The 15,566-nt window shown below is 38.4% G+C and overlaps 1 protein-coding gene across 3 annotated transcripts in view; it reads right to left on the bottom strand.

The window, feature by feature from the left end:
* Positions 1-15,566, bottom strand: part of atr (ATR serine/threonine kinase) — a 134,200-nt gene that overhangs the window by 58,918 nt on the left and 59,716 nt on the right. For all 3 annotated transcript variants that reach the window (XM_063045415.1, XM_063045416.1, XM_063045414.1), the window contains 7 exons: positions 14,384-14,569; positions 9,572-9,664; positions 9,348-9,478; positions 7,200-7,343; positions 5,846-5,939; positions 5,347-5,472; positions 4,486-4,692 (listed from right to left, as the gene is read on the bottom strand). In XM_063045415.1, coding sequence (XP_062901485.1) covers positions 4,486-4,692; positions 5,347-5,472; positions 5,846-5,939; positions 7,200-7,343; positions 9,348-9,478; positions 9,572-9,664; positions 14,384-14,569 — 981 coding nt within the window. The remainder of the gene's footprint in view (positions 1-4,485; positions 4,693-5,346; positions 5,473-5,845; positions 5,940-7,199; positions 7,344-9,347; positions 9,479-9,571; positions 9,665-14,383; positions 14,570-15,566) is intronic.

The raw sequence follows: 15,566 nt of genomic DNA, 5'->3' as shown, positions 1-15,566 counted from the left end.
CCTGTTTGGTCCTAAGAGATAATTTTAGCTAGAATATTCTCCAGTCGATTAGCCATTATTTTTGAAAGAATTTTAGCATCCACACTTAATAATGAAATAAGTCTATACGAAGCGCAGTCAGGAGGGTCTTTAACTTTCTTAAGAAGTAAAGAAATAGAACCTTCATAAAATGTGGGAGGTAACTCTCCTAACAAAAAAGAATCTTTAAGTGGTTCCAACATATATGGAGAAAGCAATTTTTCAAATTTTTTATAAAATCCTACAGAAAAACCATCCAATCCAGGAGCTTTACCAGACTGCATTGAAAGAATAGCTTTCTGAATTTCTTTTTCAGTAATAGGAGTATCAAGAGTTTGTTGATCTTCAACAGATATTCTAGGAAAATCAATCTTTTGTAAAAAGGCATTCATTTTAGAAGGATCAGCTGGAAACTGAGATGGATAAAGTTCAATGTAAAAGTCTTGAAAAATTTTATTCATGTCTTCATAATTACAGGCTAAACTACCATCTCCCTTACGAATTTTTAAAGTTTGTCTTTTAGCTCTAGCTGCCTTTAATTGGTATACTAATAGCTTATTATTTTTATCTCCAAACACATAAAATTGACTTTTCAATTTAAGCAAATTTCTTTCAATAGGATAAGTTAATAGTATATTATATTGTGATTGAAGTTCAACCCTTTGTTTAAATAAATCAATGTTAGGAGAGATTGCATAAATATTATCCAAGTCTTTAATTTGTTTTGAAATCTTATCTAACTCTATTTTTGTCTGTTTCTTAAGCTTAGCTAAATAGATTATCTGACCTCGCAAATATGCTTTAAATGTATCCCATATAATCAATTTCAACACATCTCCCGCATTGTTAAAAAGAAAAAAATCTTTTATCTAAGTATCAATAAATTTGACAAAGTCCGAACTTTGTGATAAATTTTCTGGAAAATGCCAAGGCAAGTTTGCAATACCCACATCATTCAATTCAAAAGCTAAGCTTAAAGGCACATGATCCGAAGCAAAGATAGCGTCATATTTTTGGACTTGGAACAAAAATCAGAAATCAGCTATAAAGTAATCAATTCGTGAATATTTTTTGTGAACATATGAATAAAAGGAATAATCTCTGTCATTAGGATATAGATGTCTCCAGATTTCGATCAAACCATAATCGATTAAAAAAGAGTTAATAAGTGATGCTGAACAACTCAGAAGCTGCTGATTGGTTGAACTCTTATCAATCAAAGGATTTAAACAACAGTTAAAATCAACACCCATTAACAACATACATTCATTTAAATCTGGCAATAAACCAAATATGTTTTTAAAAAAAGGATCATCTACATTTGGTCCATATAGATTAACCAGGACAATTTTTCTATTACAAATTGTTCCTTTGACAGTTAAAAATCTACCATTAGTATCTGTCACAAAGTCTTCTTGGATAAATAAAATAGTAGATGTAATAAAAATAGATACTCCCTTTGTTTTATTTTGGCAAGTGACATGATATTGAAGCCCTTCCACATTTTAAAAAATCTATTTTGATCGCCCGTTCTGATAATGCGTTTCTTGAGCAAAAGTTATATTGGGTTGGAATTGATTAATAATTTTAAAAGTCTTCTTTCGCTTAATAGGATGATTCCAGCCACGTACGTTCCAACTAATAACATTTATCTGTTTAACTACCATAAAAAATTTTTAAAACACATAAATACATGCATACCAACATGGGCTAATCAAAAATGGTGGTGATAAGTATAACTATATAGAAAGCACGCATGCTCCAGAACTCCGTAATGGGAAAAAATACAATAAGAAAAAATTGAAAAAAAAATAGAAATTAATCCTGCAATGAAACCTATAGTTCAAAACTAACCCCAATCCTCCCACCATCCCAAAAGCTAGAAATCCAGCAAAGAAAAAGAAAAAGCCAGAATGCGTCCCCATAGAAAAAGAAAAAAGAAACAGAAGTCCACGAGAGGCTCAATTTATGATAGTGATTTTAAAAGTTTTCCTTAATTTCCCTCCCCCCATTTACAAAAAAACACACACGGCCCTAAAATAAGAAAGCCCTGCAGAGGGAAAAAAGAGATGTTTCTGCTTAATCATTAATAATAAACTGGGGAACACATTATCCATCTACTAGGCACTCCTTGCTCTCTCTCTCTCTCTATATATATATATATAAAAGTCCTTATAAACTATGAAAACTATCACTTAATTAATGAAGAAAAGGAAGGATAAAAACAAATAATCAAACCAGTTAACAATCTGTCCGCTGTGTTAACTAAAGCACAGACTAGAAGGGCCTGTGATGGCCGAGATGGCCTGTTTCCGTGCTGTAATTGTTATATGGTTATATGGTTAATTCACTTAGTATACCAAACAGATTTCAGAAAAGTCATTCATCAGTCAAATCAAAAAGTTCACATCTTCTTTAAATGGCCCATCGATCAAAGGACATCTTCAACATATCAGAAATCTTCAAAGTTTGTTTTCTTTCAGAAAATTATTCAGCAGACTTAATACCATCCAAACCTCAGCCACCTCCAAAATAGAATTAACATAGTCCAATGCCGCTTTGGGATCCAAAAAAACGTGCAGTCGAATCTTTAGGAAATAAGTTTAATCGGGCTGGATAGCGAAGTGATGGGAATAATCCCTTATCATGGGCTATCTTCATAACTGGAACGAATTTGAACTGCTGTTCCATAACTTCCCCTGGATAGTCTTCATAAAAACAAATCTCCGAACCCTTGAATTTAAAAACTGTGTGTTTCCTTGCATATTTTATGATTTGGTATTTAACTTTGAAACGAAGAAAGCTGACCAAAACTGACCTTGGTTTATTCCGATCTTGAGATTTCAAAGTGAAAATTCTATGCACTCTTTCAATATCGGGAGGCTGAGGTAAAATATCCGGAAACAGAGATTGAAACAAATTAGCAAAATAGTCCAATAAATCCCCACTCTCAGATCCTTCCATCAGTCCAATAATTCGAATGTCATTCCGACAAGATCTTGTTTCCAGATCGATAATCTTGCGTTGAGACTGTTCCAAGTGGGCTGAAATATCCGCTATCCGATGCTTCGACTCTTTAAGTTCAGGATTCAAGGAAATAATACTTCCCTCTATGAAATGAAAACTCAGTCAAAACGACTTCATCTCAGAAGTGTTATTATCTATTTTCTTGTCGAGAGCCATCAACTCATGTTCTAAACGCTCAGCCCAAACAGGCATATCTTCTGATTTTTCTTTCCAAATTTTTCCCTTTCCATTGCTGGATTCAGAAAGCTGCTTCCCACTTCGTAAAGATTGTGACATAAAGACAACTATTCCCCTCTAAGATCCGACAAAATAAAAGTTAAAAATTCAGAGTTTAAACTGGGGAAAAGGAAGAATTAAACGCAGCCACACAAATTGTGTGTTACTCCATTAGGTAGCAGGCGGAAGTCCCAAATCACATTATTTCAATTCATTTTCTCAGATGAATTACGATGAATTTAAAACTCTGGAGTCACCATGCAGCACTGTTACTCGCTGACCCAAAAATTCTGCCCATGTTATTCTACCTCTTGAAACTAATGGCAGCGAAGGTATCTGACTCCTGCTTACACCATCCTCTCCACAGCTGTACAACCACACAGGGAATGGGCAGAAACACCTCATGGCAACACTAATTATGAAGAAGTAAAATTGGAAGGGATATGGAAGGAAGGGTGATGGAAAAAAATCAGAACAAACCAAATAATGATTGCATACATAGTGGCAGCCTCTCATTGATTAAATCTTGGCATTTATTTCAGTAAGGGCATCCGTTAGTCTTGTGAGACCATGGATCTGCACCTGGAAAGTCTTCACTCTCCAGGGCGCAGGCCTAGGCAAGGTTGTATGGAAGACCAGCAGTTATCCATGCCGCAAGTCTCCCCTCTCGATGTTGTCCAAGGGAAGGGCATTAGGACCCATACAGCTTGGCACCAGTGTCGTCGCAGAGCACTGTGTGATTAAGTGTCTTGCTCAAGGACACAACACGCTGCCTCGGCTGGGGCTCGAACTCATGACCTTCAGATCGCTAGTCCAATGCCTTAACCACTTGGCCACGTGCCCACTTTTTTCAGTAACACAGCAGTATACAAAAGGAAGAAAACAGGTATCATGGGTTGGGCCGAGAGAAGGAAAGTAGAGAAGAAAAGGCAGAGAAAGAAAGGCAGAAAGATGCCCTGAGGGCAAACAGTGTCGGAAAAAGTGAATAACCATTCTTCCTGGAAACAAGATTTAACCTTTAGGCTGGCACAACAGATAAAAGATTCATTTAAAACTAAAGCATTATTGAAGGTATTGCTATATCGTAGCTGTTCGGTTGTCATTAATTCATTGACAACATTCTATTGCTCTAAAAAGTGTAATTATGTAATTCATTTTACTAATTGAGGCTTCATAGAGAAAAAGGTAAAGTGAAAGACAATGGAAAGTCAAATGATATCTTACCACAAATGTAGAGCTTTTGCCTTCTGTGTTACTTGTCATGAGGTCCAATCGCCCAGGATCTATTGCTCCCAACTCACCAAGGCATTCTCCACACAGGAGCCTAGCTTGGGCATTTGCATCTTGACAACCCTTCAGAAGCACCATCACTAATTGAGAGATAATGGGCTCAACCGTCTCACTGTCTGTGGCAAGCTTTACCAATTGCTCCTAAAAACCACAATAAATGGATCACACGGTAATATTCCTCAGCATTAGTTTCAAATAAAATGAATTTTTCTTGATATTGAGGCATCATTATAGCTCTTTAAGGTAGATAAATCCCCAAGGCCTGACCATATGCATCCTTGGACTTTGTAGGAGGCTGGAGCGCAAATTGCAGAGGCCCATATGGAGATATGAGCTTCATCATTAGACAGTGAAGTTCCCAAAACTGGAAAGTGGCTAATGTCATTCCATTCTATAATAAGGGTAGCAAGGACAAGCCAGGGAATTATAGGCCAGTCAGCCTGACATCAGTAGTGGGGCAGTTACTGGAGGGAATTCAGAAGGGCAGGACCTACCAGCATCTGAATAGACAGATGTCTAATTAAGGGAAGTCAGCAGGGTTTTGACGTGGACAGTCATACTTAATGAGCATTTTACTCTCCTGTGTTCCAGGGAATAAAGACCCAGATGGCCAAACTATCCAATAGCTATTGGTAGTTATTTATAACTTGTGTTGAATATGTCAAGAATACATTACACTTGCGACTTGTTTATTGGTTGCATGTATCACTATAACTATATTAAGTTATTCTGGCACAATAATATTGAATTTGTCACATGTTTTCAATAAATCGATAAGGAATCAGCATTGTGTACCTGTTTCTTGTATAAAGTATCCTTCAAACTAGTCAGTGCATGTATGCGAACATCTACATTCTCATGCTGAACAGCTCGCATAGACAACTGTAGTTCAGTTTGCAAATCTGTGCTTTTAGATGTTTCCTGCAAGGCAAGGCACATATTTATGAAACAGATGTTAGTACGAGCTAACCAAATAAATGTGTAAATACCTTTCGAACAGCCTGATGGAGGATATCTGGATTATTTTAAAATCATATTCATTAAAAACAAAAGTTTCACTGGAAGATTCCAGGCAACATCAGGAGAGAGGATGCTAAAAGCCTGATAAAAATAAGGTGGGAGAGAATGATCCGATGTGGGTTAGTGACTACAAAATTAAATCTGATGATTTGCAATTTCTTCCTGGAGCAAACAAAAGAAGGCTGCTTGCAACAAACTTCAAGCTCCTCACAACAATTTTACTGAAATTTTGATACAAAGAAAAATCAGTTCTCAGCACACTGATAAGGCTCACCTTTCGGTAATCTTGCAGCACCTTCTGGATCTCAGTAAAATCAGGGTGTTCTGGCAAAAAGTAAATCTCATGCAGAAAATCTTTTACTGCAGTTCTGAAAGACCAAGAAGTTGAAACTTATTGACATATATTGATCAGCAGTTTCTTTTGTGGGCAACGAACTGTATTACACACGGACAGATTATGCTAATCTATCCCCAAAAATAAATCTTATCTATTTCTGAGAGGAATTAACAAATTGTACACCATATGCATGAAGAAACTGCAATAACACTTCATTTTAAGATGGGTCATTTCAAGGTTAAATAAAGGACTGAAGTAGATAGAAATGAAATGTTGTAAGAGGATGCAAAGGCAGCTATAAATCCATATGCCCCTTAAGTCATTAGAAAAATGGAGCCAACAATCCAATCCAAAAGTGCAGATTGCTAACTTTCCTAAACAGACGAATCTCTGAAATTCAATCATATAAGCAGATCTTCTACCCAGCTCCGTAAATATAACATGGACGCCAATAGCATTTCAAATGCTGCGATTGATTTGGATACAAAAACAAGCACAAATGTGCCAATTCATTCAAACCTATTCCAGTCAAAATTGCTGACTTTCTGAAATCCAGGTTGCTAATATCCACTGTTTCTGTTTAATCTGCTGGATTTGTTGTCTCCTCAAAGACATCAAATTAATGTTGCAAGACTGATCTTAAAGTTCCTAAGGACAAGCCTGTTGCACCTTTTCTGTTTAAACAACTCCTTCATCATCCCTACTCTGACTGAAATCTGAATTGCACCTGAACTCAAACTGCAAGTTCCATCCTACATTATGTCTCTGTAGTCTAAATTTCACCAATCAATCTTCATGCCAATCCCAATTATTTTCCCTTCTCATAAAGCATCAATTTAGAAAGTCACTCATATATAATATTCCCTTCATTGCCTCAGTCCACAACATCTCAGCAACACCTTTTACTCCTGTACCACAGTAACAATTTCCACTCTTAACTTATGTTCAGAGTCTTGGCTCCTCATTGTGTTCTACTATTCTGCAGCCCCTTCACAATCCAGGTCTCAAAATTTGAAACTACCCACTTCCTATTACATTGCAAAACTCACTTGTTCAACTTGGCCCTTAGTATCCATCTATAATTAGTTTCCACTCAACAATGAAGCACCTTGGTTTTTGTTGCATCGGACACAGTGAATATATTTCATGCTTTTGTTTTTATTTGTACTTCAGCTACACCAATAAGAATACTTACACCTGTGTGCATCTTCCTTTATAACATCCAATTTTGAACATACATAAATGCATTAATAACAAAGATTACAATAATTTGACACCAGCATTAATTTACCTGTTCTCAACGATAAGGTAGTGGAATATTCCAGCTGTCACTTTTGGCTGAATGGACATCAGAGGCAGAAGAGCCACAATGACCTGACTGAGAAGGGCCCCCAGATAACTGGGCTCCAGGCAACGCACAAAGCAATCCCACGCCCTGTAATCGATGGACATTTATGTAAAAACAAAGTCAAAATATAATGCAACAATTATGAAGTCATTGTGGGAAATATCATAGATGCAGGCCCTTCGGCTCACTAAGCATGCATTGAAGATCAAACAGCCATTTTGCACCAATACCATTTTATTCTGTTTTCTATCATCAACTCAAGAAATAAAACTTAAATCAAGTTGATTAATATTTATAACTTTTAATACATTAAAGGCATAAAGCAGTTGTTTGCAGAATGATTTCAACCTTTCATAGACACAATGTTAGCAAAGTGATTAAATTTGCTAGAATATAGGAACATAGAAAGAAATATTCGAGATTGATAATTTGTTTTCTACCTTTGACGGAGCAAAATCCATACAAGGAAATGAGAATCTGGCTGATATTACTCTCACAGCTTCAACAGCAATACTATGCATTAAGATATTTATATACTCCTGTGAGAAATTTTTGACTTTATAATTTAGAAAGAGTGTGCTCATTAAGTAATTTCTAAAAGGGGCAAAAGTCATTGTGATCAAAGACAAAGTTATATTTATTTTATCCCTTAAACCTACTCTTCTAAATATTTAATTACCATGCAAAACATTAACATTAATTACTTACAACAAATTACCAGGTTGTGTTCTTGTCCTTGGCTCATTTATTGATTGATACGTTAACATAAATAAGCCTTCAGTTATGACATACAGCTCTCTTTTAACGTGAAATTTGGAAGATGATTAATCCTTCATTGCTTGTTGTTTGCTGCTGTCCATTAAGGTAGTACAATCTCGAGCAGCACAGAATCTAGGACGGAAAATCCCATTCTACAACACCACTGCCACTGTCTAATGAGGCAAATTTAGATTTCTCTGGCCATCAAGCCATGTATTTACCCTCTTTCACATTTATTTTGCTAGTTTACTTCTTCAACAATTGCTCTGTAATTTTAATATTCCACCCAGTAAATTCAAACTTGGGACATAATTGCATTCAAATCTGCCTTCTGGCTGTAGTATTATAAATAATTTATTTTAGCTGAGGGAAGTACCACAAACTGAGAATTTTTGAGCTTGCCAACAAAGATATTAGATTAACAGAACTCTGTTTCCTAATGTAATATATTCCATCCACCTTGCAAACACAGTGTATGGCATGCCACAAACTTTTACAAAACCACTAAGTATAATTATACTTCCATTAAGTCAATATGCAAGTGATTCTCTATGACGCTGCCTTTGGGAGCAGCATATCTTTATTTTATATAGTATCACACCAATAGATTAAAATTCTCTGCACAGTATAGTAATCAGCAGATAAATAATAAGTGTAGGTAGGCCTAGGTTATGAGAGTTCCATTTCCAAGAACCTAAACTGTTACTAAGTCAGAAGTGAACAAAAACAATGTGGAAGAGGATGACAGAAACAGATGTGATGGGAGAGCGAGCAGGCATCAGAAAAGTAGTCGCCAGCCAGGTTGTTGCAGCTGAGAGGAGAGGGCTGGGGAGAGATGACACAGAGAAATGCCCCATTCCCACATGACAGAAGATGCCTTCAGCCCCACAGCAGCCAGCAAATCCATCCCTATTCATATTTCTGGTCCACTAATGCTCATTCCCATGTACAGGATGTTCATAAGACAAGTGTTCACAACCTGAGGGGGACCTATAATTCATCTGAAGTAAACAATAAACATAGAGTATAGATTTCGACAATGACTGAGGATTGCTGACAAAATATTCTTTTACATCCTGAGGTGGGCTTATAACTAACCTGAAGTAAACAATAAAGTATGGAATGACTGAAGATTACCAACAAAATATCCTTCTACATACTTTCCAATAAAAAGTATACCCCCAAAGGGCTTTTAAAGAAGCATTTCCGTAAGCAGTATGATCAAAATGAGTAATTCATTAAAAAGGGCTTTCTCTTTAAGTTTTGGTCTTCAATAAAATTTCACATTGCATTGTCATTCATTCAAAGAAAAAGAGAAATTTCAAAACACACCTGCAGCATAACTCGGGAAATTCATCTTTGTATCGTAAGCCTGTCCTCAGGGTTGTCATCATCTTCACCCGGACAGAACTGATGTGTTTCGATCCCATCAGTTTCATTAATGATATTAAACTATTCATGGCCTACGAAGAATGACAGCATTAATAGCTGATTTGGGAAAATTTCCTGAACGGTTAAAAAAATAATCTCTATCAACTATTAACTAATTATCTTACCATCTTTTTATCATTCATCCCAACACTGGAACTCAGTAAGAGCATGTTAAAAAAGGCCAAAATTCCCAATAGTTTCGGCTGCAAGTAGTCTGCCTAGAAAATAGAATTTAAGAAAATTAAAATTCTATTTAAGAAATTAGTATTCTCATGTGAATTCCAATAGAATTCAACTATGTTTCAAACCTATATGCATTATGTAGCAAATAATTATTTATTAATTTTACTGTATATTGTATTGTAAGGGGTTTCTTCTTTTATGTTACTGCGTAGGCTAATTAAAATGGCTTCTTTGTTATGTTATAATTGAAATGGCTTCTTAGTTATCTTAACTGCTGAGAAAGTCCTCCCGCTAGCAGTTTGTTTGGATTATGTTATTGATAAGAGGATGAATGAACCAATGGGGATCGATGTTATTCTTTCTGTGTGTCTGTAAGTTATTGTGATGCGCAGATTTTTGGGGAGAAGGCGAGAGAGAGTGTGAGAGAGAGAGAGAGAGAGAGAGAGAGTGAGAGAGTGAGAGAGTGAGAGAGTGAGAGAGTGAGAGAGTGAGAGAGAGAGAGAGAGAGAAATGAGAATGGACAAGGTGCTATGAGTCGGCTAACGAGGTTAGACCCCGAGCAGGAGTCCGAGGTCCAAGGTGCTCAGCGAGGAGTGGAGACGGAGACAGACTCGTGTGGAGCGCCTGGTCGACCACCGTTGTTGTTCCCAGGCAGCAGGTCGAGGTGGTCCGAGGGGATCGCAGGGTGAAGAAGGAGGGTCCCGAACTCCAACTGTTTGTGCACGAAGAGATTGAACTTTGATAAGTGTGGCGCCTTTTATTTTCCTTTTATATTTTATCTCTATTAATTATATAGTTCCAGTAATATCTATAAACTGTAATTAATTTAATTGTATCTGGTGTATTGTCTGTTATTTGGGCGGGGTGGGGTACATCACACAGCATCCACACAAACTAATTACCCAGTTTGGCAGGGCCAAGGGCTGTTTCCCTAGACGACCGCGAGCTGAGCGACCCCGAGGCTTGCCAGAGGGGCTACAGTATATTTTTCATTTCAAACATGACCAAATGAACAACAATCACGTGGCTCCTTTGCACAATATGTTAAATAGTCTACTCCGATTAGAGTTGTACTCTGTCTTATCACCCAGTTGCAACCTGCATGCTGGATCTAACAATTCCTCCTTCCAAATTGGGTGGCACAAGATATTAAAAGCATCTAAGTCTGCCCAAATGTTGCCTGGGCCTTTCTCTTCTTTTATGATGTGGCAGATGGATTTATCTTCAAATAAACAAATTACTCGTGTGAAGTGTCGAAGCAATTCGCATAAATGAGCTGCAAGATCTTAGCAGCCTTTTTATAATAATTAAACTAATCTAATCCTGGATATTGTAAACAGAATTACAGATCAGCATAGCCTTGAGGCAAAGAACTTTCTGCATTTTATAGAAACTCCACAGTGCGACACTAATAATATGTTGATTCATTATACACAGCTTTTTGTTCTAAGTGAATATAATGCCTGTATTGCCCTGAAGTTACTGAGCACCTATTAGATGCACAGAACTAGACATTTCATTTTCTTTTGACATCTTTAATTTGATATGTTACGTACCCCGTAACTGGGTTGCCAAACCAGTAGAAATGGATCACTCAGTTGGAGTCTGGATTACTAGAACTAAGAAAGTTTTATTAAAGAAACAAGCAACACAGTAATCGAAAGGATAATAAATGCAACAGTTCAGCAATGATAAACACACATGTGCGCAGAATTAAGATAACAGCATCAATCAAGCTCTATCGTTGTCTAGGGGTAAATGACCAAATTTCAAAGTGACTCAAAGTTCAGTCCAGTTTAGTAGTTCAGTTCGCAGTAATCGTTGCCATGGCGATGGACAACGTGGGGGAAGAGAGAGAGAGAGAACAGGAACAACTGATCATTCAGACACGGCTTCACTCACAGACCGGCGAGATGGCTCACAAGCAACTTTTGGGCGGGTCCTTGGTGATGTCACCTGAGGTCACCGACTGTGACCCCTCCTCCAGATGCGGTCGATCCTCTGCAGTGAACCCGGCACCCAGGGAAGGGCGGACACACACCGGGTTCCCGCTGATCGTACCTTTCCACCCTGGCCGTTGTCTGGTACTTCCCACCGACTCGTGAGAAGCGTACCGCTTCCAGGGTCTCGTTACCTCGGGTGGCGTGTGTCTCCTCCTTAGCGAACCGGTCCCTTTTTATCCCCCTGCTGGGGTATCGCCTGTCCATCACTTCAAACAGTTCAAGGTTCAAAGGGGGGAGCCGCTCCAGACAGCTCTCTCTCCCCCGTCCCTTCATTACACATCTCCAGACGCTGCTCCATTGTTCCTTATCTCTCCTTCCCCTGAGAGCAGGTGGCAGACCACTTGCTGATGTCACTGATGCTAACCTAGGCCAGCAAACATCTTAATTTTATGTGTATTCTCGTCACAGATAAAACAAAAGAAGAACCAATGTGAGTGGATGCTTTAAAAAAATAGAGGGATGCTAGAGGCAGAGAGGGTATTATTGGTCTTAGGAACTAAACTAGAAGGAAGATGTCCAGATGATTCAAGGACCTATATGGGGCTCACAGATTTAACCTTTTGGGAGATGAGATTGTACAGCTACAGGTTAAAAGATATGACATTGTGGCCATCACCGAGTCATGGCTAAATGATGGATGTGATTGGGAGCTGAATATCCAAAGAGAAACCTGTCCCAGAAATAATTCTAACACCCAACAAATCTGAAACATTCCTCCCTGTCTCAAAGCCATATATTGATCCTCCTTATCTTCCCATTTTCAGTCTTGCTGGTACATGGCTTTGTAAGTAATACAGAGATCACTACCTTTGGAAGTCCTATATTTTTTCCCCAGCTCTTGAAAATTCGACAATAAGACTTCAATGCCTGCTATTCATATGGATGCGTATTATAGTCTTTATGAGATGGTATCAGGGAGGCATCACACCCAACCAAGCTCTACTGGGATGATCACAGAAACTTCTATCTACACGCTAAAAAATGAATCTCCTCTAACAACCACAAATCTTTAGTTTTATTTGCCCCTGACAAGGGAGAATTTTTCCTGCAGTCTAGCCCATACTCTTCCAACCTTGAAATAACTCAGTCATGTCCCATTAACCTCCTTTCCTCCAGAGGAAACAGAACTTGTCTCTCCTCTTTTCATAACTAAAACTCTATTCCAAATGACACCCAATATTGACAGTGTTGCTATATTTAAATTTAAAATTGACAGAATAATGACTTACATTTATAGTGTTTTTAATATGGCAAAACACCTCCCAGTTTCTTCATGAGAACATGATCAAATGAAATTTAACACCAAGAGATACAGAGGAGTTAAGACCCGTGGCAGAACTTTGACAACTGGAGACTGATACTAAAGCAATATAATTAAGCAATAAAATTAGAGATGGTTGTTAGATCCAACCTACATCTGTCATCTTCATGCCCAGCAACACTGAGCTCATCAGTGGGGTGGCATGGTAGCGTAACTCTTTAACACCAACACAGACATCTCACCCTGCAAAAACTCATTTCAGGGAGGTAGCACCATCAATTTGTGGGAGACTTCCGGGAAAGGTGGGATGTCTGCAATAGAGTAGCTCTTTAGCAGCTAGCCAGCTAGTTTAAATAACGTTAGCTATGCTAATGAATGAATGACACCTGTTAAACTCACTTCAACATGTCTTTTACAGTCTTAACCCACCATGGACAATAGAAGTCACTGTTGCAAACAGTGCAGTGAGCAACACTGTCATTATTTTTGACCCCTATTAGGCAGGGGTACACTTTAGTGTAGTCTGGGGTGACGTACATTTTATATTTTCTTCTTTTGGAACACTCTCCCATGGTGCACGTGCTCTCTCTCTCTCACGCTCGGTCTCTCTTGTGGTCTCTCTCTCGCGCATTCGTTCTCTCTCTCATGGTTGCGCTCGTTCTCTCTCCCTCTCGCTCTCGTGGTCTCTCTCTTTCTCGCGCGTGCTATCTCTCACTCGCTTGCTCTAAAAAAAAATTGATTTCCGGGACATTGTATATAATTTGCGGGCATCAGGGAGCCACTATTAATATGTGGAAGACTCCCAGAACTTCCAGGAGAGGTGGGATGTCTGCTAACACCACCAGAAATTGGAAAATCGGGATTCAATTCCTGCCGCTGTCTGTAAGGAGTCTGCATGCTCTCTCCGTGACTGCGTGAGTTTCTTCCGGGTGCCCTAGTTTCCTCTCATGTTATAAAGACATACAGGTTAGCGTTAGTAAGTTGTAGGCATGCTTTGTCGGCGCTGGAAGCATGGCAAAACTCGCATGCTGCCCTCAATACACCCTCGGACTGTGTTGGTCGTTGATGAAAATGATGCACTTCACTGATTGTTTTGATGTACATGTGACAAATAACGCGAATCTCATCAAAATGGCTGAGCAGCCAACCAGACAGCAAGCCAGAAGGTAAAACACTTACCTAGCAAAAAAAAAATTATAATTCAAAGAAAAATTTACTTAAGGACTTATTACAGGGCTGTGGACAAGTGCTGCTGATTCCCTTTGTAAATACCAGTCACATCCAGCTTAATATGGCCCTTTATCTACTCAATTCCTAAAATTGCTTGATCAGAATTCTATCAGAGCTTTCAAATTTTAGCTGATCTGTATTGTTTTCTTATAGGTTCAAAACCAGTTCCATTATGCTGTTTATAAGTGCATCAGAGAGGTAACAGACATTTTAACATCAAAAGCATCATGTGTACAACGGCAGTTTAAATTGTTCCTTACCATTAACTCTGCTGAAGTAATGTCTCTGGATGTTTGGCACTGATCACTCCGAGAAGCAGAAGCCGCCAGTATGGCCAGTCCATTGAAAACCTGCTGATAGTGCTCGCCGATGCGCAGAAGTAGCTCATTATGTAAGCCCTGAAAATCCTGCCTGAGAAGACTGCCCAGTTCAAGTTCAGTTTCATTCTAAGTGAAGGAGCAAAACAATAAGGAATGAAAAGACAGCAATCAAAGGGCAGGTGCTAAAGATTACAGCAAATTCACCTCCTTTCTCTCCTCCTTGGACGTGAAAGCAGACCTCATCTAAGTGCAGCAAAACCTAGAGAACACTTAAACTTCGATTGATAATTGCGATGCAATAAACATGCCATGTAACTGCCAGTTAATGACACAAACTTAACCTTTTTCTCAACACAGGTTGAGAAAAACACGCCTATCAACTACTTGCCTTGTCCACACAAAAACAATGTTTATCTTCAACTAAATGTATTATAGCAATTCACCAAAGTTTCATTAATAATTCCACAGAATTCTGAAACTTTGACCCATTGAAAAGAGCAAGGACGTATCTGCATGGAAACACGACAGCCTGCAGGTTACCCTCCAAGTTACACGTTAGGTTTACCATATTAATGTCTTTCATTTCATACACTGAAACTCCCAACCCAGAAGCACAATGAACATAGTCATCGCATGGACTACATCAGTTCATGAAAGTGGCCCAGAAGTACTATCTTACAGATTAATTGGGATGCGGTATGAAAATAGGTTTTGTTATCAATGCCCAAATTCTATAAATAAATAAAAAATTATAAACCACACATTGGCAAGAAACAAAAATGCTATAACTGTCAAAAGAAAGTGAGGGGAGGGGAGAGCAATGAGAGACTGGGAGAGTGATGAAAGAGAGAAAGGAGTGGTACAGTTCAAGATTTTTTGAGTATTAATCCCTGATGCCTGAAAGGAGGAATAAAAGGCAGTTACATAGATAGTTTAATAACCCAGACACTGGAAACAATCAACAAATCCAGGAGCATCTGTGGGGAAAAAAGTTGATGTTTCAGATCAAAGACCCTTCACCAGAACTGGAAAAGTAGTTACAGAGAGAATGAGGTAAGGATGGAAAGCACAAAGGAAGGTATCCAGTGACTGGAATAATACATTTGTTGGATTGAGGCTGGTC

This window comes from Mobula hypostoma, chromosome 4, assembly GCF_963921235.1.
Source record: "Mobula hypostoma chromosome 4, sMobHyp1.1, whole genome shotgun sequence".
In the NCBI taxonomy this organism is placed as follows: domain Eukaryota; kingdom Metazoa; phylum Chordata; class Chondrichthyes; order Myliobatiformes; family Myliobatidae; genus Mobula; species Mobula hypostoma.
The sequence above is the reverse complement of the archived record's forward strand: the minus strand, read 5'-3'. Positions and strand labels throughout refer to the sequence as shown.